We start from the raw sequence: 24,168 nt of genomic DNA on the forward strand, positions 1-24,168 counted from the left end.
GAGCCAGAGGCCCCTGGGGAGCCGAGTTCCGGGGATAAGCCCTGGAGCAGGCGAGGAAAGGGGCAGTCAGAGCGGCCACGGCACGGCCGGCCCTTGGGGGCGCGGGAGAGCGGGCGCGGGGGGCCGGCTGGGGGGCGGGGCGGGGGCGGGGCGGGGTCGCGGGGGCGGGGCGGGGCGGGAGCGGCGCCGGTGCGCAGGCTCAGTCGGCCCTGGCTCGGGCCTGCGACGCCGGGGGCGCGGACGTGAGTGCGCGCGCGCGGCCGCCGGGGCTCTGGGCGGTGACGGGGGATCGGGGCGGCGGGGGGCGGCGGGGGGCGGCGGGGGGCGGCGGGGGCGGCGGGGGCGGCGGGGGCGAGCGCGAGATCCGGGGCGGCGGGGGGCGGCCAAGCGGCCCGTCCTTGAGCGCGAGCCCGGGGCCCGCGTCCCTTCCCGCGTCCCTTGCCCGGCGCGGGGGTGGGTCCGGCTCTCGCCCCGGCTGCCCCGACGGCCGCGTCCCCCACGGAGGCCGCTCACTTGGCGGCCGCGCTGCCCCAGGTGCCGGCTCGGCCCGGCGGGTGCCCGCAGAGGGTGGGCCGTAGGGGCAGCTGGTACGGGGCGGTGCCCGCCTGCAGCCAGGGGAGCTCCTCACCCTGTTTCACTTCTGTACTTTTTAAACGTGTGACAACACGTACGTAAAACCTAGAATTTACCATTTCTACCACTTTAAGTTGTATAACTCAGTGGCATCCGGCCCTTTCAGTGCCTTATACCCTGGTTTTGCCCCAAAGCAGAAGGCGCTAAAGGAGCTATGTTACCACAAAGGTTAGAACTGGGAGGTGCCCCAGCCTGCCCCCAAGGTAGGGCCCCCCAGCCTTCCCCCAGCCATGCCCCCAGTCTGCCCCCAGGTAGGCCCCCCAGCCGGCCCCAGCCAAGCCCCCCAGCCGGCCCCCAGCCTGTCCCCAGCCAGGCCCCCCAGCCCCGTCCCCAGCCAGCCCCCAAGCAGTGATGGCAGTTCAGGGAGTTCCCAGGAGGACAACCCTGCGGGTCAGGCTCAAGGGCAGCCCACCCAGCGCCTCTGTCGCCTGCAGCCTCACCCTGGAAGACGCCCCTGTTCCTGGACCCCACCTGCCCCTGGGCCGCACTGGGCTCCCTCTCTGCACAAGTGCTTAGCTCCGCCTAGGTCTTAGTCCGCCAGAGTTACAGGTCCTATTACTTGCTTTTTAGGGCAAGAGCGATGCTGCGCCGTCTGGTGCCCCGGCAGCCTCTGCGGCTCTTCCAATGGCAGGCGGCGTGCGCTCGGGGAGCCTCTGTGCAGCGCAGAACATGGGCATCCACGATCCCCAGACCGCTCGGCCCTTGGGGGGCCGTGGGCAACAGCCCCCCAGTCTGCAGACGCAGCTCCTCCACACCCGCCAGCGGCCCCGAGGTGGCGCTGACGCAGGAGCGCTACCCCGTGAAGCGGCTGCCCTTCTCCACGCCGTCTGAGGCCGACCTGGCCGCCTTTGAACGCATCATCCCTGGCAGAGTCGTCACAGACACAGAGGTGCTGGCAGCTTCGAATGTGGACTGGCTGAGGACAGTCCGAGGTGAGGGAGGGTCTGTTCACACTTGTGCTTCAGGAGGGTGGGCATGCGGGAGCGTTGGGCACAGGAGCGTGGGGTCACTGGCGCAGGCACCTCCTTAGGCTGAAGAAAAGCTGCATCGTGGCTTTAACGTGTTCTGAGAACAACGTTTAGATAAGTTTAGTAGTAGTGCGGGAGATCTGCAGATTGACAGATAACATAGCCCGGGCCCTCTGAGGGCTGTGTGTCATGCTCGGTGCTGCTGTCATATGGGACCACACCGCCTCCAGCCACAGCAGGCCCCATCGTGGCTCTGCACTGCTGCCTGAGTGCCAGTCCCACAAACTGGGATGGAGCTTCTGAAGCAGGTGGGAGCTGTCCCTGGGATGGGGACGCTGGGCAGGGGGTCGCTGTCTCCTGAGGGCTCTTCCTGGAAGCCTCAGGCTAGACGGTCTGTCCTTGTGTGTGCTTGCGTGGACGGCCCCTCCTGGCTCCCTCACCCTGAGCTCAGGAGGGCCGCACGGGGCTTGCTTTTCTCTGAATGCACAGGACTCACTGCAGAGCATCGTCCCAAGGGGCGTCTGTTGGAGTAGTTTGTTGAACTTTTGTCAAAATAACCCTTTATGTGGCTTTCTTTTGGGGAGAAAGATGCCTAAGATTACGATCATTTAACATTTTGATTTTGGAGTTCTATAGAAAAAACAGCTAGTAAAAGACTTCACAGTTTTCTTAAAAATGGATTTCATTTTAAATGGAAACAGTTACTAAATATCTTGTCCAAAAAGAAAAAAAAATCTTGTCCAACCGATCATTTGCTCAGGGGTGGACTCCCTAAACTTTAGTGTCTGCACTGAGTGCAGAGTTGGGGTCCCAAACATGAAGATGCGCAGGAGGCTCACCCGAGGGCAGCAGCATGAGCGCGGCACGGGGGCCCAGGAGAGTCCCCAGCGCAGGCTGTGTCCTTGGAGCCTGGGGAAGCCACCTGGAAGGGTGTGTGAAGCCTCTGAGCAAGGCCGTGCTTGGTGTGTTCGAGGAGCCCAGAGACCCACGTGCAGCTGGAGTAGATGCATGAGGGGGAGGTCAGAGAGTCGGGGTCTTGTGAGTCCTGGCATTTCCCCCAAGCTGTTGGGCAGCGGGCCCGTGGCCTGACTGTGCCTGCCATGTCGGGGACAGGCACTCATGGCCCAGTTGTGGAAGCAAGGAGGAGAGCCTGAATCTTCGAGGGGGTGTTCGGGGAAGATATGGGGTTCTGTGTGCAGAAGGAAGAATCTACGATTTGCTGATGGGTAATGGGGTGTCAGAGGAGCAAGGGTGCAGGGACCCTGGGCCTGAGCTGGCCTTCCGTCTGCTGAGCAAAATGGCAGGAAGAGCGGGTCTGTTGGGGAAACCAAAGTCTGGAGCAGTCCAGATGGACATGGGCCGGGGGCCGTTGGGCTGTGAAGCCTGCTGGTCCAGGGCAGGGTCCACACAGTGACCGGGTGTCCTGAGGAGGCTGGTGACTGCTGTGGTCAGCGGGCGCTGGCAGGCACCAGCCAGGGGGACCGAGCAGGTGTGGCCGGGGCCCAGGAGGACCAGGGGCAGTATGTGCTAGAGCCGTGTGAAGGGAGGGGGAACCAGTGGGCACCAGGTCAGGTGCAGCTGCTGTGTGGGAGACCGTAGCAGGAGATTGTCCATAACGTGAAAGGGACACCTGTGCCACTGGAGCCGCTTGTGGGGTCTTGGGTGGTGGACGTGACCCCCCATCTGGTGGATGCATGGTGCCGTCAAGGGGCGACAGAGAGGTGGGAGGTGGGGATGGGGTCAAGAGGAGAGGTTATTTCCTTTTTGGTGTTGGTTTCGGATGAGCCTGCCAGTGCAGCAGGTTTGTCGGATGATGGGAATGATCTGCGTGAGGGGACAACTGGTAGCATGGTGAGAAATGGGGGATGGTGGAAAAGGGTGTGGGCGTGGAGGGCCCAGGGAAGGGCCACGGTCTCAGGGGCATGTGCAGAAGTAGGTGGGCGCTGCCCAGGTGTGTGCATGGAGGGGTGGCAGGTGGGAGCTGGGGTCCATGGGACGGGGGAGACGTGTGAGAGATGGGTGCGCAGGGCTGGGGCGAGTGGGCTGGAAAGTCACTCCCCGCGCCTGGGGAGCCAGATGCAGTGTGGGATCCCCTGGGTGGCATGTCGTGCCCCTGGGCCTGAGCAGCTGGCATGCGGTGAGGGCAGGCCGCTGGGAGAGAAGAGGCAGGTGAGAGTCTTACGTGCCGGGGTCAGCGTGTCCTGCGGAGGTTCGGACGGGGAAGGTTGGAGGCTTGCAGCCACTCGGTCTCTGCCACAGTCCAGTTGTCTGAAAGCAGCCACAGCAAACGAACGGTATCAAACGGTTTCCACACGCTCTGCTTACGAACCCGGCCCCGGCCGTGGGTGCTGTGGTTGCCGGAGGACGGCAGGGGGGCCTTGCCTGCTGTGGCAGGTGACAGACCGTGCCGCGGGAGCGTGCCCTCGTAGCCCAAGCCCTGTGGCACCCCGAGCGAGCCTCGCGGGACTGTGCTGTCCTACAGGACCGGGGCCCAAGGGCAAACCTGGTTCGTCTGATGGAAATCGAGTGAGAAATGGCTTTCAGGAGAATCACGGACTTCAGGTAGGCGCACAGCAAGCCAAGGTGGCGGCCCCGTGGGTCTGGCGGGGAAGGAGGTCTTCGCTGAGCTCCAAGCTGAAGTCCTTGGCAGACGCACAGGCCGAGTGTCAGAGCGTGAGGCAGGTGCACATCTTCCAGATCCTGAGGTCGTGACCCCCGTGGGTGAGACTCACACATGCGACAGACGTTGTGGGAAGAATGTTCATTTGTGCGAGGACGTGACTCACAGCCAGCTGCCAGAGGGACAGAGGGTAGCAGAGGAGAACATTTAAGATCCGGGATAGAAGCATCCGCCGGGAGTGGGGCAGTGAAGGAGGCTGAGGACAACGTCCGGGAGGTGCTGCTGGCACGGGGGGCGCTGTCGGAGCCGTCCCGGGACCCGTGCAGGGAAACGCCCTCCGTCCTGGCCTGCTGGATGTCCTGTTTGCACGACCTGCTGACCCAGGGTGTTCTCCATCACCCTCCTGTATTTGTTACCCCGACTGCCCACCCCCCCGCTCAGGACACTCCTCTCCCCTGGAGGGGAGTCCCCAACTCCCAGGAGGGGCAAGGCGGGAGCGGCACCCAGCCACCTCCTGCTGTGCTGGCCACAGCCCTGGAAGGCCTCCCCCACTCTGCTCCGTCTGCCTTCCGGCGGGAGGAGAGCAGAGGCCGGGGAAGCAGAGCCCCTGCCCCTCCCGAGCCCTGGCTCTGCTTCTCCTGCACCGAGGCCTTTCCCCTTCTGTTCCCGAAGTCCATCCGTCAACCTCCGAGGCTCCACGAGCACGAGGAGGGGGAGACCGGGCGCACGTGGACTTCAGTGAGCCCCGGGGCCAGCTGCCTGGATGCTCCCTCCCTACCTCCTGCCACACGTCCCAATCGGCCGCGCCATCGTGGAGCAGCAGCACATCCGTGGCTGCCTCCCTGGGGCCCGTGTCCTGAGGTGGACACGATCCCGAGGCCTCCCGGAGGCTCGGGGCGGGCGTGAGCTGGAGCTGGCCGGCCCCGGCTCAGGGTAGCTCGTTCCTGAGAATTGTGAGAATCCTGTGTCGGGCCAGTTGTGAAACAGCCGTTGTTGAAAGTTATTTAAAGAGGTGATTAAATCGTATTTAAAACAAGGATCATAACTACTTGGAACTTACCTGTTCCTACAACAAGCACGAGGTAAGAACCGCACCAGACCTCAGAGCCGAGGCAGAAGTGGCTGCCGTGGGGGCCTGTGCTCGCGCCTTCCTGGAGGCCCCACACCCGCCTCTGTACGTGCAACGAAGTCAGGGCAGAGCGAGCCCGCCTGTCCCGGGGGGCGTCCAGGGCCCCCGCTGGCCCCGTCCGGCATCCCGTCAGTCACAAGTACACTGCTCTGATGAGACGTGGTGGGAGGTCCGCTAACCATGGGTGGAGGCATGGATTTGGGACGTGGCCGTTGGGCAACCACCCTGGGCCTCTGGGGGCACAGCTGGTCATCGGTTGCTGTGCTGGGTGCCAGCATGAACCTCGACAGGATGCTCGCCCAGGCTCAAGTGGCTCCCCGTGACAGACATGCAGCTCCAGGGGCAGCAGCTGCTCCCAGCAGGCAGCCAGGCGGTGCCCCTGCTCTGGGCACGGGCCTCAACGTCCCTGCCATGGCCTCCCTGCCGTCCGTGGCCAGGCCCACTTTGGAGGTCTTGCCCGGGTTGCTGGGGTCTGCGGGCTGGCTGGTAACCTGGCCGAGCAGGTCGCCTCACGGAGGCCAGGGAGTCCTCTCTCCGGAGCGGAGACCCACGCAGCTGCCATGTGTGACGTGCTCCTCGGTGTTGCAGGTTGTAGCAGAGTGCTGCTGCGGCCCCGGACGTCGGAGGAGGTGGCTCACATCCTCAGGTACGGGAGGTGGTTGGTGGCTGCTGGGGGCGCCCGTCAGGGAGGGGGGTCGGCCTCTCCTTGCCAACAATCCACCGTCAGGTCTATTCTAGAAAAGTTGGGAAACAGAGAGCCGTAAAGGGAAAAATGACCAAGTGCTGTGTTCCCTCCAAAGGCAGCCCCCACCAGTGTCCCCTCCGCTAGTGTGCGCGGCCAGTAAGCCATAACGTGGTGTCTGTGCTGGGAGCGCTTTCTTTCCCGCTCGGCCGTATTGCGCCCGCTCCTAGGGCCTCGGCCTTCGTGCCACAGTTCCCATGGGCCTGGTGGCTGCTGTCGTGGTCTGTCCTCCGACGCATGAGCCCCTGATCCTGTGCCGCTGGTGACCTCGGCGTCCCTGTCCCCGTCGGGTGCCGTGCCCTGTGGCTGGGACTTGCTTACAGCTGAAGTCTGCGTCCTCGGTGCCGCGCCCCGCCAGCGGCCTCTGGTGCTCCGGGTCTGTTTTGTTCGCCTGAGTTCCACGTAGGGATCACATGGTGCCCGCCTGTCTGACCCACTGAGCCGTCGTACGCTCTGGGTGCACCCATGTCATCTCTTCCACACCGTGTCTAACGCGTGGAAGGGTCCACCCCACCAGCGCTCTGCAGTGTACCAGAGACCATGCGCAGGTGCCGTCCAGTTTTACATGAACGTGGAACAGCCCCAGCCCAGGAACACGGGGCACACGCACTTCCTGTAGGGGCCACGGCCGGAGGCTTGCCGGCTCACGGGGTTCATGGGATGTGCCCGCACAGCCTTCTTCCCAGGAGCAGGCACAGCGTTTCTCCAAATCCTTACCCACCCGGGCCCTCCGTTGGGGTCTTGGCACCTAGAGAGTGGCCTCCTAGGATGTTAGGGCCTTGTGTGCCACCCCATCCAGGGTCTGGGAAAGTGCCAGCCTCATCGCTGAGCACAGTTTTGTGGTAGCCATTGCCGCCTGGGGGGCCCCCCCATCGAGGCTATGGGCGTGGGAAAGAGGACTCGGGGTTGGGTGGGCTCGCCCTGCGGGGATGCCCGTGCAGGTGTAGGGAGGAACGCCCTGATGCCCGTCCCGTGCTCACCCAGGTACTGTCACGAGAGGAACCTGGCCGTGAACCCACAGGGGGGCAACACAGGCATGGTGGGGGGCAGCGTGCCCGTCTTCGATGAGATCATCTTGTCCACTGCCCTGATGAACCAGGTCATCAGCTTCCACAGCGTGTCTGGTAAGCCAGTGCTGCAGCCACGCAGCTGGGGGACCACGCCCGGGAGGGAGAGGCCCTGCTCTGTGCCAGGCCTGCTGCCTGCGTCTGCCCTGGATGCAGTTGAGAGGGTCACTGGGTGACTTGTGCCGTGGGCTTGAGGTGGGGGCGGGGCCGTTGCTGCAGCCCCTCTGACTCGGCTTGGACGGCCCTTGTCCCTCGTAAGTGGGACATAAAGGGTGGGGTGCAGGGAAGTGTGGGCGCGCTGCCCGCCTGGTGGACCCCGAAGCACTGCCTCCCAGCTGGGCACCTGGGGCAGGTCATTCTCCATGCTGGGGGCCCTGGCCCCAAAGCTCCAGGCCAGCAGCGTCCCACAGGAGAAGCGTCTTCAGGCTTGTCACATGTGCCCTGGTAGTGACATCACCCCTGCTCAAGGGGCCCCAGCCATGCAGCCATGCTTTCCCTGGTTTCCCCAAGCGAGAGTGTGTGCACGTGAGGATTCTTTTCTACCTTGGCTGTATGTGTTTTTCTTCTTCTTCGTGGTAAATCCTAAAGGTACCTTCTGGGGGACACGCTCCTTTTCCTGGGTCCAGGTTCCGAGGGGGATGCCCCCCCGGCGGCTAACCCCCACAGAGCCCCCGCGGTGAGGCTCCCAGCTTGTCCTGAGCTGAGAGCACCCACGGCAGCTCCTCTGCTCGGCAGGGACCCTGGTGTGCCAGGCGGGCTGCATCCTGGAGGAGCTCAGCCAGTACGTGGAGGCGAGGGGCTTCGTCATGCCCCTGGACCTGGGGGCGAAGGGCAGCTGCCACATCGGGGGAAACGTGGCGACCAACGCAGGTGGCCTAAGGTTCCTGCGCTACGGCTCGCTTCATGGGACTGTCCTGGGCCTGGAAGTGGTGAGCTGGGGCCTCTGGCCCCCTTTCCTCTCTGTCCCCCAGCCTCTTCGCAGGGGCCAGTGCACTTGGCTGTGAGGTCTGCCAAAGGGCCTTGTCCTGTCTTGGCACACGCCGTGTGTCCTCGGGCATTGTCCCCAGGTCTCAGGGACGGCCGGGGTGGTACAGGGTGACATCAGGACGCCTTGGGGGTGCGGAGTCCACGGGGTGAGTGGGGCACACCGTGACTCTCCCCCGCCGCCCCAAGGGCCGCCCTGCTGTGTCCCTGAGCTCCCTGGGGGTGGGGGCGTGAGGGTCCTCCTCTCCGGCTGATTGGACACCTTTGGGCCTGGCGTCACCGGGTGCCCCAGCACCCCTCAACCCAACTGGGGTGGTTGGGGGCTCAGGCCTGGCTCACCCTCTGAGGGTGCCTGGGACTCGGCTCCTGTCCCCCTCCACTAGGTGCTGGCTGATGGCACCGTCCTGAACTGCTTGAGCACCCTGCGCAAGGATAACACGGGCTATGACCTGAAGCAGCTCTTCATCGGGTCGGAGGGCACGCTGGGAGTCATCACGGCCGTGTCCATCCAGTGTCCTCCCAAGCCCCAGGCGGTCAACGTGGCGTTCCTCGGTAGGCCGGCTGTCGGGGTGCACCAGCTGCGCTGCCGTGGGCGCGAGGGAGGCTCGCCGTCGGTCGTGGCTTCGCTGTTTCCAGGGCTTGGTGCTTGCGGAGTCCAGAGCAGAGCCTCTCCCATCTTGGGGCGGGGTGCCCTGGAGTCTGGGACAGGACGGGGGCTCTGCTCAGCGCGGCCGCGCCATCTTGTTCGCTGATTCTGAGGGAAGTGGAGGCACTTCGGTGTGTTCGTCCCCGTGGGGTGACCAGTCACACCCATGGGAACACACTGCCCAGCCCGTCCGCTGCCCGTCTCTGCCCTGCCCCCGCTGCCCCCACCAGTGCGTGCCATGCATCCTGTGATGCTGCGGTGTGGGAGCCCTCTCCACCCCACGGGGCTCCCTGTTGGCCCCCGGGTCCCTGCTGCCAGCAGACCCTGAACGGACCTTGTGTCTCCATTGTCCCCCGAGTCCCTCCAGCCTCGCCTCCACTTGGTGGGCAGCGTTAGGGCCTGTCCTCCACTAGCGCAGAAGCTGGGGAGGCGTCCAGTCTTCTCGAGGTCACCACGGCGGCTGCCTCCCTGGTCAGCGGTGCCTGGAGCCGCAGCAGGATGCAGGGTCCTCCGTCTCTGAGCTCTGGCTGTGACCAGTTAGCATCAAACAAATGAAATGTGCCGTTTCCACTGCTTGGCGCTGGGGTCGTCCCACCCCGGGCCCATCTGCCCACCTTCAGCTCCCCCAGAGGACACTGTCACTAGTGCACAAGGGAGGCTGCAGGTGGCTTCCTTGACCTGCGGCTCACACGGCTGGTCATTGGGAGGCCTGCTGCTGCCACCAGGGGTTCTGGCGTTTTGTTCTTTGGTCACTTTAAAGGTTTTCTCCTCTCTGGGTGTTTCTGATTTGGGGTATGTTGCCGACATGCACGTTTTTATCTCGGGTCTTCGAACTTCCTGAGCCTGTGGCTGGGTATCCTGTCCGTTGTAGAAGCTGCCCGTCTGCTGTGCCCACAGCCCTGCAGTCCGTGCTCTCGGTCTCTCCACCTTCTCCACCCCTGTCGCGCTCTGGGAGGTTTCTTCCGCTCTGGCTCCGTTCACCCATGTTCCCTTCAGCTGTGGTCCGTGTGGCCCAGGCTGCCGCATCCAGCCCCGCGTCCAGCTGTGAGACCTCTGCCTGTTCCTGGGCGAGCAGAGCAGGCGCCTTGCCCTCTGCGGACACGCTCCCCGGCGCCAGCAGGGCGTCTCCATGCCTCCCCCCCCTCTCGGCCCCGAGACACCCTCCCCAGCACGGGGTCAGGTCTCCTCGGCCGCTCAACGGCCGGTTCCCCGGCATCTCGTCGTCGGGAAGCTGAAGGAGTTACGCCGGGCTGCCGGACGCCTGCGTGCTCACCCTGATGGGAGGAGCGAGCCCGTTTCTGGCCTGCACGTGCCCCGCGGCTCCCCTGGTCCCCCCACCTTCCTGAGCCCCGTGGGTTCTCAGACGAGCATTTCCTGCCTTGATGGTCACAGCCATCGTGTGCTTGTTGGTGACCGGCGCCGGGTGCCCCCCGGGGCAGGGCTCTGCTGCCCAGCTCGCCAGCACAGCGGCAGCACGGGGGGCTTGGGTGCGTCTGGCTGGGGTTCTGGCGCCCGTGCCTGAGTCCTGTCGCCTCTGCAGGTTGTCCAGGCTTCGCCGAGGTTCTGCAGACCTTTAGCACCTGCAAGGGGCTGCTGGGTGAGATCCTGTCCGCGTACGAGTTCATGGACGCCGAGTGCATGTGGCTGGTCAGGCACCACCTGCACCTCACCAGCCCAGTGCAAGGTAGTGACCCCACTGGCGGGCAGCACCCGCCCCTGCCTGGGTGCCCTGGGCCGTAGGGATGCTCACAGGCTGTTCTGTGCACAGAGTGGGGAGCGGCAGGGAGGTTGCCAGAATCTCTGCAGCTCTGGCGTCACCAGAGCCAGATGCTTGTCATAAATGTGCCCCCAGAGCTGGTTTAGGCAATGCCGCCGTTTGTGCCAGAGCTCCAGGGTCTCTGAAAAGCCCCAGTGCACTGGCCAGACCCGCTTCTCTTCAGTGGAGAGAAGCCATCGGTCCGTGAAGGATCCCAGGGAGTTCTTTCCAAATCAGCAAACAGGAGCATCGACTCAACGTTTCAGAAAGCAATTTGGCACCTCGAGACGAGAAACGTTGCGCTGTGGATCTTGGTACTTTCACCAGAGACCTACCCTACAGCAACAGTGGGGGGTTAGCGCAGGCTGCCCTGGCTCCGGGTGTAAACAGGACGCTTGCTTCTCACAACCTGGAGGCTGGAAGTGTCAGACTGAGGGGCCAGCAGGGCCGGTTTCTGCCGAGGCTGTCGTCCTGGCTCGCCGACGGCACCCCTCTGGCCGTCTGCTCACGTGGCCTCTTCTCTGTGTGCAGGGGAGATCTCTGGTGCCTCTCGCTCTTTCTAGGAGGGCACCGGTCCTGTGGGATCAGGGCCCCATCCTTATGAGCTAAAGTAACCGTAATCACCTGCCTGAAGACCCCGTCTCTAAATACAGTAACGTTGGCTGTGGCTTCCCTGTGGGAATTTGGGGCGATCTCAACTTTGTCCCTAGGAAGCATGAATATGGAAAGATCTTTATGCTTTAAATTTTTAATGAGATCCTCCTTGTAGTAGGTTCTACTTTTAGGAAACCATCTAAATGTCCAGTAGTAAAGAAATAAGCTGATACAACCACTGGAAAGATGGGGTGTCCCCGGGGGTGGATGGGAGGGCCTCTGGGGGCGGATGGAGGAGTGCTGTATGGCCGTTGGGCATGCGGGTGAGAAAGCTGCTCCTAAGGTCACGTTCAGGGCAAAGGCCAGGCCCCCTGCCGTCCTGGGTAGGGTTCAGCCTGCAGAGCTCCTCTACTGGTTGGAAGGCAGGAAGGAGCGCTGTCAAACATGCTCAGCCACTGTAATCTGGCAAGCTGGGACGTGTTTTTTTGTTTCTACTTGTCTTTGTTTGCCAAATCCTCTTATGTGAGCATGTTTTACTTTCGTAATTGGAAAAGGAGCCCATAGAAATTAAAATGCTCCCGGTGTTTTCTATGATGTATGGTAAAGAGCAGAATTTGCATTTCAGCATGGAAAAATGCCAACATCTGGAAAAGACTTGCTGTACTCGTAGTACTTTTTTGGCAGCCACTTTTACTGTAGTGCTTAAAGGAAGAATGAATTTATTGATTTCAGTAAATTCAAATAAATTCACTGTAGCCTTAAAGAAAAGGACAAGCTTAAAATTTTCTTACAGTTACTAATGCAAATATTTTTAAACTTTATTTTATTTTATTTTTATAAACTTTTATAAACTTTATTTAATTTAATTTTTTTTAATTTTTATTTTTTTAATTATTTAAATAATTATTTATTTTAATTATTTAATTATTTTAATTTTTATTTTAAATTTTTAAATTTTTATTTATTTATGATAGTCACAGAGAGAGAGAGAGAAAGGCAGAGACATAGGCAGAGGGAGAAGCAGGCTCCACGCACTGGGAGCCTGATGTGGGATTCGATCCCGGGTCTCCAGGATCGGCGCCCTGGGCCAAAGGCAGGCGCCAAACCGCTGCACCACCCAGGGATCCCTATTTTTAAACTTTAAAAAAGAGGCATCTTGGGTAAAAAGCATGTAGTTTTTGCACGTGGCGCTCTGCATCGTGGGCATCCTGGGCCATCGCAGGCACGGTGGCCTCTCCTTAGCCTGTGGTCTTGGGGACACCTGCAGTTGGTAAGAGGGGCTCCTTGCCCACAGCCCCATCCAGGTGCCAGTGGCGAGGCCCTCACGGTGCCACTCAGGGTTGTCCCTGTTTCTGGGGAGCATGGTTTCTGTTCCAGTGAAAGACCTATTTTTATTTATCATTATTTATTTTAGCTTATTTGTTTTAGTAATCTCCATACCCAGTGTGGGGGTTGGCCTCACAGCCCTGAGCTCAAGTCACACACTCCTCCAACCAGGAGGAGCCAGCCAGGCACCCATGAAAGATGTGTTTCAAGCCATTGGAAATATAGCCTGAGCAGAATCTTCCTGCTTTCTGGGCCTTGGGCCCTGTCAGCCACACAGGGGCCATCAGAGATGCTCGGCCAGGCGGACCCAGACCCGTCCTACCCTCCGTCTGACCACCTTGCCCGGCTCATCCTCCTTTTTGTGCCTTCCAGAAAGTCCGTTTTATGTTCTCATTGAGACCTCAGGCTCCAGAGCAGAGCACGATGCTGAGAAGCTGAATGACTTCCTGGAGCAGGCCCTGCGCTCCGGCCTGGTGACCGATGGGACCGTTGCCACGGACCAGATGAAACTCAAGGTGCGTGGGTGCTGCTGGCGCCTCCTTGCCTCCCTTACGCTCAGCTGTCCAGGACGTCTACGTGCTGCCGTGTGTCTGAACGTGAGCAGTTGTCCCTGCCTCTTGGGAAACATACTTTGAGTCTCCAAAATATCAGTGGCATTTTTTAAATTAAATTAAACTTTGTTTTAACTTATTTTAATTAATTTGCTTTTTTATAAAGTTATTTGCAAGAGAGAATGCTGTGTGTGAGTGAGGGGAGGCACAGAGGGAGCAGGAGACAGAGAACATCAGGCTCCCCACTGCGTATGGAGCCTAGCACGGGCCTCAGCCTCACAAGCCTGAGATCATGACCTGAGCCAGAACCAGAAGTCCGGTGCTTAACCAACCGAGTCGCCCTGTGGGAGCCGCTGTCACTGTCGTGGGGGTCCTGGGGTGGCGGGAGCCCCTGTCCTGTTTGTGCGCCGGCGTCCTTGGGCTGCAGTGTAGAGAGCGGCTGGCCAGGGCAGGGTTGAGGGAGGGCGTGGGGCTGGGCAGCAGGGGGTGGTAGAGGCTGTGTGCCTCCGGGCGCTCCTGGGGAGAGTGGGGATCGGGTCTCAGAAGGGGCCTCTTTGGGTTCCTTTTCTACCTTATCGTTAAATCTCTTTCATGGTTATCTTGTGTGTTTAGTGAATATTAAGCGTAGGGAGTCCAACCCCATCTCCGGATGCAGGGCCTCACGCCTGCACTCTCATCCTTCTGGGGTCTGGGTCCCCACCGTACCATTGTCCCTGCCAGGTGACCTCACTGCTGGAAGGGCAGCGATGTGATGGGCCCCCCACCCCAGCCTCTCACCAGCCTGCTCCAGCTGCCAGCACCCCAGTCCTCGCAGCTCTGCGGCCCTGTCCCCGTCCCCCCTGCAGGGTCGTCCTGCCCCGACCCTACCATCGTCAGATTCCCTCACCGGCCAGCAACCCGACCGGGCTCTCCCACCGCGTCCCCCAGAGTGTCCCCTGGCCTCGTGGAGAGGGGGCCTCGGTGTGTCCTGGGACGAGCTGGGGCCACATTCTGGGGCCTCGTCCAGGACGGACTCTGGGATCAGAGCCCCATGCCTGTCACAACACGGAACATTTGTGTTACCCACAGAGTTCCTGTGACCTTCCCGGTCACCTCAGGCTAGCCACGTCCTAAGGGCCATTGGCGCAGACCCCGTGGCAGCCTCCCCTCTGACTCTGCCGTGTTTTCTGACCCCCTAGGCGCTGTGGGCCCTGAGAGAAAGGATCTCGGAGGCGCTGAGCCGGGATGGCTACGTGTACAAATACGACCTCTCCCTGCCCACCGACACACTGTACGACCTTGTGACCGACCTGCGTGCCCGCCTCGGCTCCCAAGCCAAGCGCGTGGTGGGCTACGGCCACCTGGGTGAGCCTCCCTGGGTCAGGTGGTGACGGGGGACCCCAGTTGTCTGGAGCCCCGAGTCGTCCTCAGGGTTCTGGGGGTATTCTGAAAGCACCTGTTTGTGTTTTGGCCACCGCCCTGGCGCCCTTCCCAGGCCTGGTATGCACGAGCCCCTTCCTGTTCCCCCTTTACGTCTTAAGGGATTAATTCCTAGGAGGAGATGTTTCGTTCCTCCCAATTCTTGGTGCCCTGGAAATGGACATCTGAAAGCCCCGTGTACCGGGGGGTGCAGAGCCACGTGGTCGCAGCCTCCACTGGCCTGTCTGCAGGGAAGGACCTGGAGAAGGGGTGAGGGCTTGGTAGGCAGGAACAGGGGCATTACCTGGGCGGGGCTCACCCGGGGCCCCGGAGCACCTGGTGTGGCAGGACTTGTCATCAGGATAGTTTTCTCAGCTGGTGCCGTGCCTTTCCTGAGAGCCAGTCAGCACACGACGCATTGAGATGCTTGATGTGTGACAGACGGTGCCCCCCAGAGTGGGTGGGAGCAGGGGGTTGCCCAGCACCCTGGACGCAGAGCATGGTGGGGGTTCCAGGTGCCCAGTATCTGCACCGAAGTCCTTCGCCACACCCTGCGTGTCCACGTGCACATACTTCTCACCCACGGAGGACGATGTTTGAGTTTTAGACGGGGACGGGAGAGCATGCCTGACCTGGAGCAGGGCAGCACCTGTCCCCGGCATGGGCAGTGGGACCTGCAGGAGGAGCTTGCCAAGTTAGGCCTCCATTCAGGCTGTCGGACTGGTCTTCCCGGGAATGCAGGGACAGGGACGCGGGGCTTGCCAACCCGGCGCTGGAGAGGAGGCCCAGGGCAGATGCCACCTCTGGGAGGTGGCACCTGAGCGGGCGTGGAGGTGGCAAGGCTGCCGGCTGTGGATGGGGAGCTGGGGGCCTCGGCCGTCTTCCTCCTGGTGGGGCCCTGAGGCAGCCTCCGTCCCCATGGGGAAGGCTTGTGGCCTGAGGTGTAGCCAGAGCTTCTTCGGTCTGGGGGGGCGGGGTGGGTGTGGGCGTCCAGGCTGGTCTCCCCATGTCAGCAAGGCCGTTCCCTCTGGGCCCCTGCTGCGGGGGCTGTGGTTCTGGGGTAAGCCCAGCGCGCCCTCCGGCCCCTGCGGCTGCCTGTGTCCCAGGCCGCACCGTCCTGTGTCTCTGCCCTGCGTCCACGCTGGACACTGTGAACTCCCCCGGCAGCGTGGGGTGGTCTCTCCCTCTGGGCCGGTGGAGTCTGAGGGGTGGGCCTCAGGGCCGCCTCGGTGGTCTGGCAGGACTGCGGTGAAGGTTCTGGGCTGGGGGTTTGTGTCGTGGGGGGGGCTGACCGCAGGCCACTGTCTTCTCCCGCGCAGGGCTGCCCTCGCTCCCCTGCTTCTGAGCCGTCCGTCATTTTGTTTTCTGGGAGTTTGTCCATTGCTTCTAAAACCTCCAACGTGCGCGCCGACATCTGTGGCGCCCTGGCTCCTGCGCTGGGTCAGCACCTGTGGGCGCCCCGTTTCCATCCCACTGGGGTTTGTCCCTCCTGCCTTTTCTCGTCCGCCCTGGTCGCAGCTTGAGTCGCGCAGTCTGGCCGGGAACGTGGGCTCGCTCTCCGCTGGGGTCCCCTCGGCCGTCCTCAGCCCGGGGTCCTCGGGCCCTGACGTCCAGCCGCTCTTCTCATCCTAGGAGTCCGCCTTCTCGCGGATCCCAGGGCGGCTGTCGTGACGTCGCGGGTCCGTGTCCTCGTCAGACCCGTGGGGGCTCGGGGCCCGCGGGCCAGCACGGCCCCTGCTCACGCCGCCCTGGCGTCCGTGCGCTCGGCTGGGGGCGCACCGGGCAGCGTCGTCTGGCGCTGGCGTGTGGGCCACTGACCGCGGTGCCCGCTCCGCTCCCCGTTTCCCGGCCTCGGGAGCTGAGGCCGCCCCGCCCGGCTCCCGCAGGCGCTCAGTCCGGGCCGTCGTCTGGGGCCCGAGGCGGTCAGAGTTGCCCAAGGGTCTGTACAAGGACGGCTGAGTCGCTCCCGGCCCGCGGTCCGCAGCCGGCGGCCCCGCCTCGGTGGCAGCGCGTGACCCGCGGTGCTCGCGGGGGGGGGGGGGGGGGGGGGCAGCCAGGAGCCCCGCGCCCCCGCCGCCCGAGTCCCCGCCCCGTCCCCCCGCCGCGGCACCCGGCCCTTTCCGACGCTCTGGGCGCAGGATCGCTGTCCTCGGCGCCGCCCCGGCGTCCTCGTGCCTCCCGTTCCCCCCGGTGCGCTCCGTCCAGCCGCGGGTCGCCTCTCGTCTGCTTTTAAACCTTTTGTCGGAGACGGAGACGGGGAGGGGACACGGAAGCCGGGCCGCGCAGGGGCCCCGCGGGGCTCGATCCCAGCGCCCGCGTCGGCGCCCTGGGGCACGTTCCCCGTCCCTGCCCCGCCGTCGGCTCCGGCCCCCGACGCTGGAGCCCGCGGGAGGCTGACGCGGGTCCGGCCCGGGCTCGTGCGGCGCCCACGAGGACGGCGTGTGTGCGGGGAAGCCGGGCTCGCGGATCGCGGCGGGGCCCGCAGCCCCCGCGGGGCACCTCCATCCGGGCCACTGCCGCCGCGCGCCCGCGTCCTGCTTTGAGGCACGGGAGGGCGGAGGGCGGTTCCCCCCGTCCGTCCCCGTTTATTTCCTTCAGCGTGCGGCGGCCCCTCCGCGACCCGCCACGCACGCACGCCGCGGACCCGCCCGTCACGCACGCACGCCGCGGGGCCCCGTCCTTCACGCACGCACGCCGCGGGGCCCGCCCGTCACGCACGCACGCCGCGGGGCCCGCCCGTCACGCACGCACGCCGCGGACCCGCCCGTCACGCACGCACGCCGCGGGGCCCGCCCGTCACGCACGCACGCCGCGGGGCCCGCCCGTCACGCACGCACGCCGCGGGGCCCGCCCGTCACGCACGCACGCCGCAGACCCTCGCCGCCCGCCACCCCGGTGCTTCCCTAACCTACCGGCTCCTTTCCCTTAGGCTCGCTCGTGGATGGAGTCACAGCCCTGCGGCTTAGGGCGGTGCGCACGCGCGTCTGCTTCCCTGTGGGGCCCTGGGTCGCCCCGCGCGCCTCAGGTCCCCAGCTGGAAGCCGTCGGGAGCGCGATCCTCCTGGACAGCGTAGGCGGCTGACCCCGGGTCGCCCTGGCCAGGCTGCGCCCGCGCCGCCTCCGTGTCGCTGGGAAGTCTTGGGTCAGCGGTCGCGCTCTGCCGCGTGGGTGGGCCCCGTCGAGTCCGCCGGGGGACGGAGGGGACCGCGGTCCCGGGGGGAGGGGCGTCCTGCCCGCACACCGTGGGCTCTCCCCTGGCCTCAGCCCCCCGCTGCCCCCCGCCTCTGGACGAGCCAGGCCCCGGGGTGCAGCCCTCCCCGGAAGGAGGCCCCGCGGTGGCGCGCATCCCGGCGCGGGTCTGCGGCGAGTCTCCGGCTCCGTGCGGCGGTGCCCACGTGGCTGTGCGTGGGGCTCGGTCCCCGTGGCAGCCTTGCGGGCCCTGCGGCGAGGGTCGCGGATCTCCTGCGCGCGGCGGTCGCGATCGGGGCTCTCGGTGCGCGGGGCCGGCGGCCCGCCGTCTGCCGCCGCGTCGCAGGCACGTGTCCTTCCGCTTGGCTCGGTCCTCGGGGTTCCTGCGACCGGCCGCCCCCGCCGTCCCCCGCCGTCCCCCCGCCGTGACCCCCGCCCCGACCGGCGTGACCTCTCCTTGGCTCGCCAGCGGCGATGCGCCTCGGAACCCGTCCGCGGGGCCGGTCGAGAGGCGCAGGACGTCGCCGGGCCGGTGCTTCACGTTCTGGGCTCCCGGCCCTGCGAGCGCTCGGGCGTCTGCGCGGAGGCTCCGGACGCCGCGGACCTTTCCCGGCCAGGTCGGCTGGCGCGGCCTGCGGGGCGGGGGGAGGAGCGGCGGAGCCCCCTGCACCTGCCCCTCGTGTGCTCGGCGGGGCAGCGGCGCTTCTCGGGCCTGCTCAGGCCCCTCCGCGGGCGTGGGTGGCCCTGCCCTCCGTGCAGCGGGGGAGGGGCCCGCCGTGCTCCCTGCGTCCCAGCCGCGGGGGAGGCGGCAGGAGGAGCCCGGGCCCGGCGGAGGCCCCAGGCCTGTCCCCCGTTGCTCCCCGTGCTCCAGCCTCTCCGAGCCCCCTGCCCCTCGGTGGGCGGCGGCTGTCCCCGGACCCCGCCGCCGTCCTCGCGGCCCTGCGTCTGCGGGCGGGCTCCTCCTGGCCGCGAACCCCGGCGGCTGTGCCTCCCGGAGTCCTGCCGCCTCCTGCCGTCCGTCCGCTGCCCCGCTGCCCTGCCCGGCCCGCCTTGATCCCCGCGCGTGTGGGTCGTGAGCCAGCCTGGCCCCGCAGCCAGGGCTGGAGCCAGGGCGCGTCGGGGTGTCCCTGGGAGGCCAGAGCGCAGAGCGTCGGGCAGACCTGGGGCGGGGGCGGGGCACCGCTGGGAGATGCGGCCCGGCCCCAGGGCTCCGTCTGGCCGGGCAAAGGCCCGCACTGTCGGCTGGGCGCCCTCAGAGGGGCCCAGCGGTAGAGGGGGGCGCTGGGGAGGCCTCCCGGAGGGGAGCGGCGGTCGCCAGCAGGTCGCTCTTACCACGGCGGCAGGGACCCGGGCTGTGAGCAGGGGAAGCCGCTGAGGGCAGGGGCAGGACCGGGTCTCAAGGAGGGGGCGCAGCCTGCCCAGCCTGACCCGGGGTCCTGTCCCTGCAGGAGACGGGAATCTGCACCTCAACGTGACATCTGAGGACTTCAGCCGGTCGCTGCTGGACGCCCTGGAGCCCTACGTGTACGAGTGGACGGCTGGGCAGCGGGGCAGCGTCAGCGCAGAGCACGGCCTGGGCTTCAAGAAGAAGGACGCTCTCCACTACAGCAAGCCGCCCGCGGCCCTGAGGCTCATGCAGCAGCTCAAGGCCCTCCTGGACCCCAAGGGCATCCTGAACCCCTACAAGACGCTGCCTGCCCAGGCCTGACGGGGCCTACAGACGGGCCTGGGCTCCGTGGGGCTCCGTCCAGGGGCCCACTCCCCTCCCCTCCCCTCTGCAGGCCGGGAGATTGCCTCCCGCGCACACCCTGACTGGGCCGGGCCAGACAGGCAGTTCCGCCCACTCAGGAGACCAGGCTGCATTCCCGCTGCCTGTGGCTACTGCTGTAGATGGGGTGACGGGTGGTCCTGTCACAGGGTCCCTCACGCTGCGAGTCCTCCACAGAGGTGATGAGCTCCGTGGGACAGCGTGGGGGCCCTCCTGCAGCTCTGACCTGCAGCCTGGGTCACTGGGGGCTTTGTGCATGACCAGGGCCATGTGTGAGTCACGGGCGTGGTCTCTGCCCTGGAAGGCATCATTCTCCCGATTTCTGGAAGGCTCATCCGTTGCCAAGACAGTTGTCAGATGTTGGCAATATCTCACTGGGTGGTTTGTGGCAATCCGTCCACGGAGACGCATCTGTCGTTCTGCTGCAGTCGAACATCAGCAAGGCTGGGGTGGGAAGCCCCGGTGTGCACAAGCTTGTGTTGATAAGGCTACGGACTGGGCGCCCGTGCGACACCCTGACCCCCTCAGCCCTGTTGCCCTGGGTCGTGGGGCGGCTCCTGGGGCCCCCGGCAGGTCTGCAGGTTGCATTTGTGTTTCTGGCCACCCTGAACTTCTAGTAAAGATGGGAACGAGTCACAACACTCCCTGCTTCTGTTACCAGGAGGGTCTCGTGAGGTCTGCGGCGAGGTGCCTGTGTGCCTTGCCCCTGAGCACTAGGACGCCAGGGCCCACACCGTGACCTGGCCTCACCCCTTCCCCTGCACACCCCCGACAGACCTGTGGGCCTGGTCTCCTGTGGTTTCCTGGGGCTGCACGTGGGAGGCAGGCAGTTCGTGTTGGTGACATGCAGCGTGGAGGCCTGGGGGCCGCAGCCGCAGGATGACTGTTAGCGGGGGTCGTGTCACTAAGGGGTTATGGTGCAGAGTTAAAACAAGGTGCAAGGTATTAAAAGACCTAAGGCTTTAGGTGATTTTTGCTAGAGAACGGGTGGGGCTCAGGGAGCAAGTGGTAGGGGGAACCCCGGGTCCCAGACGTCTGGATGTGAAGTGGCTTGTGGTTCAGTCGTGGGGCTCGCTCTGCAGATTCCCCTGCCCCACGTGTGCACACGGGGCACATGCGTACATGTGTACACGTACAGCACACGTATGTGCCCAAGCACACGCGGGGCGGGCGGCCTCCCTCCTCGCCGTCCCCAGCTCTCCTGCTCTCTGCTGGGGTTTAAAATGGGTTCCCTTCCCTGCCCGTGGGCTGGCCTGGGTTCTGGAGCCTGGCTCGCTGTGACCGTGGCCGCTCTCCCCTGACCGGGAGCCCACGGGCAGCCCGAGGCACCCAGCACCCAGGACGACCCCAGGGTGCCTGACGGCATGGCGGGGCTGCCTGAGGCCGTGGTCACTCTCCGCTCCGTCCCCCTTCCTTCCAGGTCAGCAGGTGGCTCCTGGCGCTTGGCCTCCACCCTCTGAAGCCAGGTTTACAGTTGGCCTTTTTCTACAGGTTTTTGGGCTGGAGGCCGGGGCCTCCCTGCCGGGTGGAGAGAGGTATGCGTCTAGCACTTCCTGCCGGTGTGACCCCGGGAGGGTGGACGTGCCCCGCCAGCCGTGGGCGTGAGCTCCCAGGGCTCCCAGCAGCAGGGCCGGGACTGCACCGGGTGCTCCCTGCTGCGTGCGCCACTTGCGGATCCCACAGCCTGTCCTTTGGGCCCCTCCGGCGTTCCTGTGGGCCGCCTCCCAGTCCGTGGAGTTTTGCCTGGCGGTGCGGCCCAGGGACGAGGGCTGGCTGCGGCAAACGTGTGCCTGGCCTCGCGGTCTGGAATCTTCACACCTGGGAAGCACGTGGGAGGAGCCAGTGGGAGAGTCTGGGGGAGCGACGTGTGTCTGGGCCTGTGGGTGGATGCAGACTCGAGGGGACAGCGCCACGACCCTCATGCTGCCGTCACCAGCACACGGGCGCGTCCGAGCACCACGATGTCCACCCTGCCCCTCGTGGCCACGTGGCCACACCAGACGTTACCCGAGCAGGGCCGGGGCCGGGCGGTCAGGAATGGCGGCGACACGAGCCCGTCTCCAGCCCCGAACCGGCTCCTCCTGGGACCAGCTGGGCCAGGTGCGGCTCTGCCAAGGTCGCCGCCGAATGTGCTCGGAGCCCGAGGGCTGGTAGGAAGAGTTTAGGATTTCCGCTTAACCCTCTAAGCCGCTGCGACCGGAGAAGAGCCCCTGTAGGGCCGGAGCCTCATCACCCAGAGCTGGCCCCCATTGGAGGGGCCCCAGGAGGAGCCAGGAGGAAGCCCCAGCTGGGGGCCCGAGCTGCTGGATGGGGGGGACCCGGGGGTTCCCTGCCCAGGGCGCGGCTGGGGGGGCCCTGAGGAGCCGGAGGTGTGGCCGGCAGGGAGCAGAGTCCTGGGCAGCGCTGACCCGCTGTAAGCTCGGGGCTGTGGACTCTGAGGGCTCAGGTGAAGAGTTTGGGGGTCGCGGGGTCCTGCGGGGTCCCCGTCCAGGTGCTGACCCTGTGGAGAGGAGGAGGGGCCGGGCCGTAGTGTGATGTGCCTGATCTCTGACCTCAATCCCGCTGGCCAGTGACAGTGCTCACATGGACGCAGCCCCTGGCCTGACCGCCGCCACCCCCGGCCTCAGCCCACGGTCCCTGTCCAGATCGGGTGCCTTGGGCCCCACCGTTGGTCAACACGAGGAGCAGAAGGGTGACTGCGGGACCCAGGACTCCGCTTCCCCTGCAGGTGCAGAGCTGTGCACCTGCCGCCACCAGAATCGTGACTGGGTCGCAGGCACAGGTGAGCAGGGCAGGGAGGCCGCGGGGCGTCTGGGGTCCAACCAGGGGCTCTGGTGCCCGTGAGGCCCGGCCCACGTCCATGCTGCCTTCCGGGCGTCCCCTGAACCCCCTGCGGTGGGCGGCACGGTGCCCGTCCGGCCGGGGAACGGGGTGCACCGCGGGTGAGGACCAGCAGGATGCCTTCTGAGACGCGCCGTTCCTGCCCTGGCTGCTGGGCGGCCCCCGTCCTGCCTGTGGGGTACCCGGCCCCCCATGGGGACCTCTGGGGGCCGGACAGGAAGCCCGCCACCTTGATGTCTGCCCTAGGCCCCTCATCCACCTCATCCGTCCCCAGGCCTTGGAGGATCAGAGGAGGGTTCAGAGCCTCGTGACGCAGCAGCAGAGGGGCGGGGGCCCACACCCTGGCCGTGTGTCTCGTCCGCTCCTCGTCCCCAGGCCGCCCTGTGTAGCGTGGCTTGCGTGGCATCTCCTCTCCCCGACCCCGTGGCCGGTCCTCACCCTGGCCCTCCGCACCCTCAGCCGCCCCTGCGGCCAGCTCCCCGTCCTTCACCCCTTCCCACCCCGCGGGCCCCCCAGCCCCCAGTGGCCGGGGCTCGTGGCTTCAGACACCGGGCATTGCCCCTGCAGCCGGCGTCCCCGGTCCTGTGCCCGAGCCCCGCCCCCGTCACGGCCGAGGTTGCTGCCCGGGTTACGGCCAGGCCAGGCCTTCAACGCAGGCAGCTCTGGTTTCTCCCACCGCTCAGCCCATAGCTGGGTGCTTGTCGCGGTGCCTGGGCCCTGGTGACCGGGATGAGGGACACTTCGAGGCTGCGGTGACAGCTGTCTGCACCTCGGCCTCACCACGGCCCCGGGGAAGCAGAGGAGCCCCCAGGAGGGGCCGGGGTGGGGACCTCAGGATGCAGGGGAGGGTCCAATTCGGGCCAGGGCCATGCGCCTCCCTCTGTGAGCATCCCCGGGGCCGCCTGCTCTCCATCCAGTGACCTGTCACCTGGCTTGGGGCTGGGGCGCTGCACGGGGTGTCCCACGGATGACCCCCCAGCCCCAGGGGCCCCGTGGGGGAGCGGCTCCCTACCCTGCATGGGCCGCAGCTTCGTGGAGGCCCCACTGCCTTCCCCCGGCCTGGGGCTTGGCCGTGTACTTTTGCTGGTCGGGGAGACGGGGCATGAGGTGTGCCGTGACCCTCCTCGCGGGGAGCCGCAGCTGTGGCTGCTCGGGCGCAGAACAGACTCCAGCCCTGAGCGGGACGGCGGGCGAGCCACCAGCACGAGACGGGCGCTTGCTGGCAGCTTCTGCATCCTGGGGGCGTTTATCACGCGTCAGCAAGCGTCTGGGTGTCACATGCTCTCCTGGGCAGGGTCCCCCCATCGTGGAAGTGACCTACGTGCTGCCTCCCCAACATCCTTCCTGGAGGCCCCCGGGGGAGGACACGGGCCTCACCCCCCACCCAGTGGGTCGAGGGTCGTCCTAGGTGCAGACCCCGTGTCCCCGGAGCGGGAGCCAGGAGCTCCATGCGATGCTGCATGCACAGCAGCAACACGCTGCCTCCTGCCGGCCCCCTGGGGTTGCGAGTCCTGGCACCGGGGGACGGGGGGACCCCAGCCTGGCCTCACCCACAGCGGCCCCTCCCCGAGCCCCCGGCACACCCACCTTGCTTCTAAGGCACGTGTGGGGCGGTGGGCGGGTGGCAGGTGTGCTGAGGGCCTCCGCCCGGTGCCACCCCCCAAAGCTTGGGTTTTGCCCTTTTCTGTGGGACTCCGCACCCGTGGAGAGCTGCTGGCATGCCCATCCCCCCCCCGGTCGATGACTTCAACGTCCATTCACCTGTTTCCTGAGGGAAATGGACCTGCCTGCAGTGAAGCTGACTCTTATTTCTGGGGCCCCCGGAGACCTCGTGGTGAAGGCAGATGCCTTGGGCTCAGGGCAGGACCCCGGGGTCCCAGGATCGAGTCCCGCATTGGGCTCCCCGCGGGGACCCTGCTTCTCCCTCTGCCTGTGTCTCTGTGTCTCTCATGAATAA

General features: G+C 65.4%; 2 protein-coding genes across 4 annotated transcripts; both read left to right on the top strand.

The window, feature by feature from the left end:
- Positions 1-172: 172 nt before the first annotated feature.
- On the top strand, positions 173-20,009 carry D2HGDH (D-2-hydroxyglutarate dehydrogenase). 3 transcript variants are annotated; one of them, XM_035716850.2, is made up of 10 exons: positions 173-242; positions 1,204-1,565; positions 5,939-5,996; positions 7,077-7,216; positions 7,895-8,088; positions 8,527-8,695; positions 10,330-10,473; positions 12,838-12,980; positions 14,195-14,360; positions 19,051-20,009. In XM_035716850.2, exons 2-10 carry the CDS (start codon positions 1,214-1,216, stop codon positions 19,308-19,310), a joined length of 1,626 nt encoding a protein of 541 aa, XP_035572743.2. In that variant the 5' UTR covers positions 173-242; positions 1,204-1,213; the 3' UTR covers positions 19,311-20,009. The 3 variants fall into 3 exon arrangements, with proteins under 3 accessions (XP_035572743.2, XP_035572745.2, XP_048956792.1); XM_035716852.2 differs by lacking the exon at positions 173-242 and adding an exon at positions 503-667; XM_049100835.1 differs by lacking the exon at positions 173-242 and adding an exon at positions 660-801.
- Positions 20,010-21,953: 1,944 nt separating this feature from the next.
- On the top strand, positions 21,954-24,158 carry LOC112670047 (protein enabled homolog). Its single transcript, XM_025463787.3, has 2 exons — positions 21,954-22,152; positions 22,486-24,158. The coding sequence occupies exons 1-2, from the start codon at positions 21,954-21,956 to the stop codon at positions 22,899-22,901; spliced, it is 615 nt and encodes a 204-aa protein (XP_025319572.1). The 3' UTR covers positions 22,902-24,158.
- The last annotated feature ends 10 nt before the right edge of the window (positions 24,159-24,168 follow it).

The sequence above is a fragment of the Canis lupus genome, chromosome 25 (assembly GCF_003254725.2).
Source record: "Canis lupus dingo isolate Sandy chromosome 25, ASM325472v2, whole genome shotgun sequence".
In the NCBI taxonomy this organism is placed as follows: domain Eukaryota; kingdom Metazoa; phylum Chordata; class Mammalia; order Carnivora; family Canidae; genus Canis; species Canis lupus.

Bases quoted from the DNA above. Each gene is read 5' to 3' on its own strand.
- D2HGDH (XM_049100835.1), top strand. The intron at 5,997-7,076 runs GTACGGGAGGTG...GTGCTCACCCAG, and splicing joins GAGGTGGCTCACATCCTCAG to GTACTGTCACGAGAGGAACC. The intron at 12,981-14,194 runs GTGCGTGGGTGC...CTGACCCCCTAG, and splicing joins CGGACCAGATGAAACTCAAG to GCGCTGTGGGCCCTGAGAGA.
- LOC112670047 (XM_025463787.3), top strand. From the start codon at position 21,954: ATGGACGCAGCCCCTGGCCTGACCGCCGCCACCCCCGGCCTCAGCCCA. The intron at 22,153-22,485 runs GTGAGCAGGGCA...ATCCGTCCCCAG, and splicing joins TGACTGGGTCGCAGGCACAG to GCCTTGGAGGATCAGAGGAG.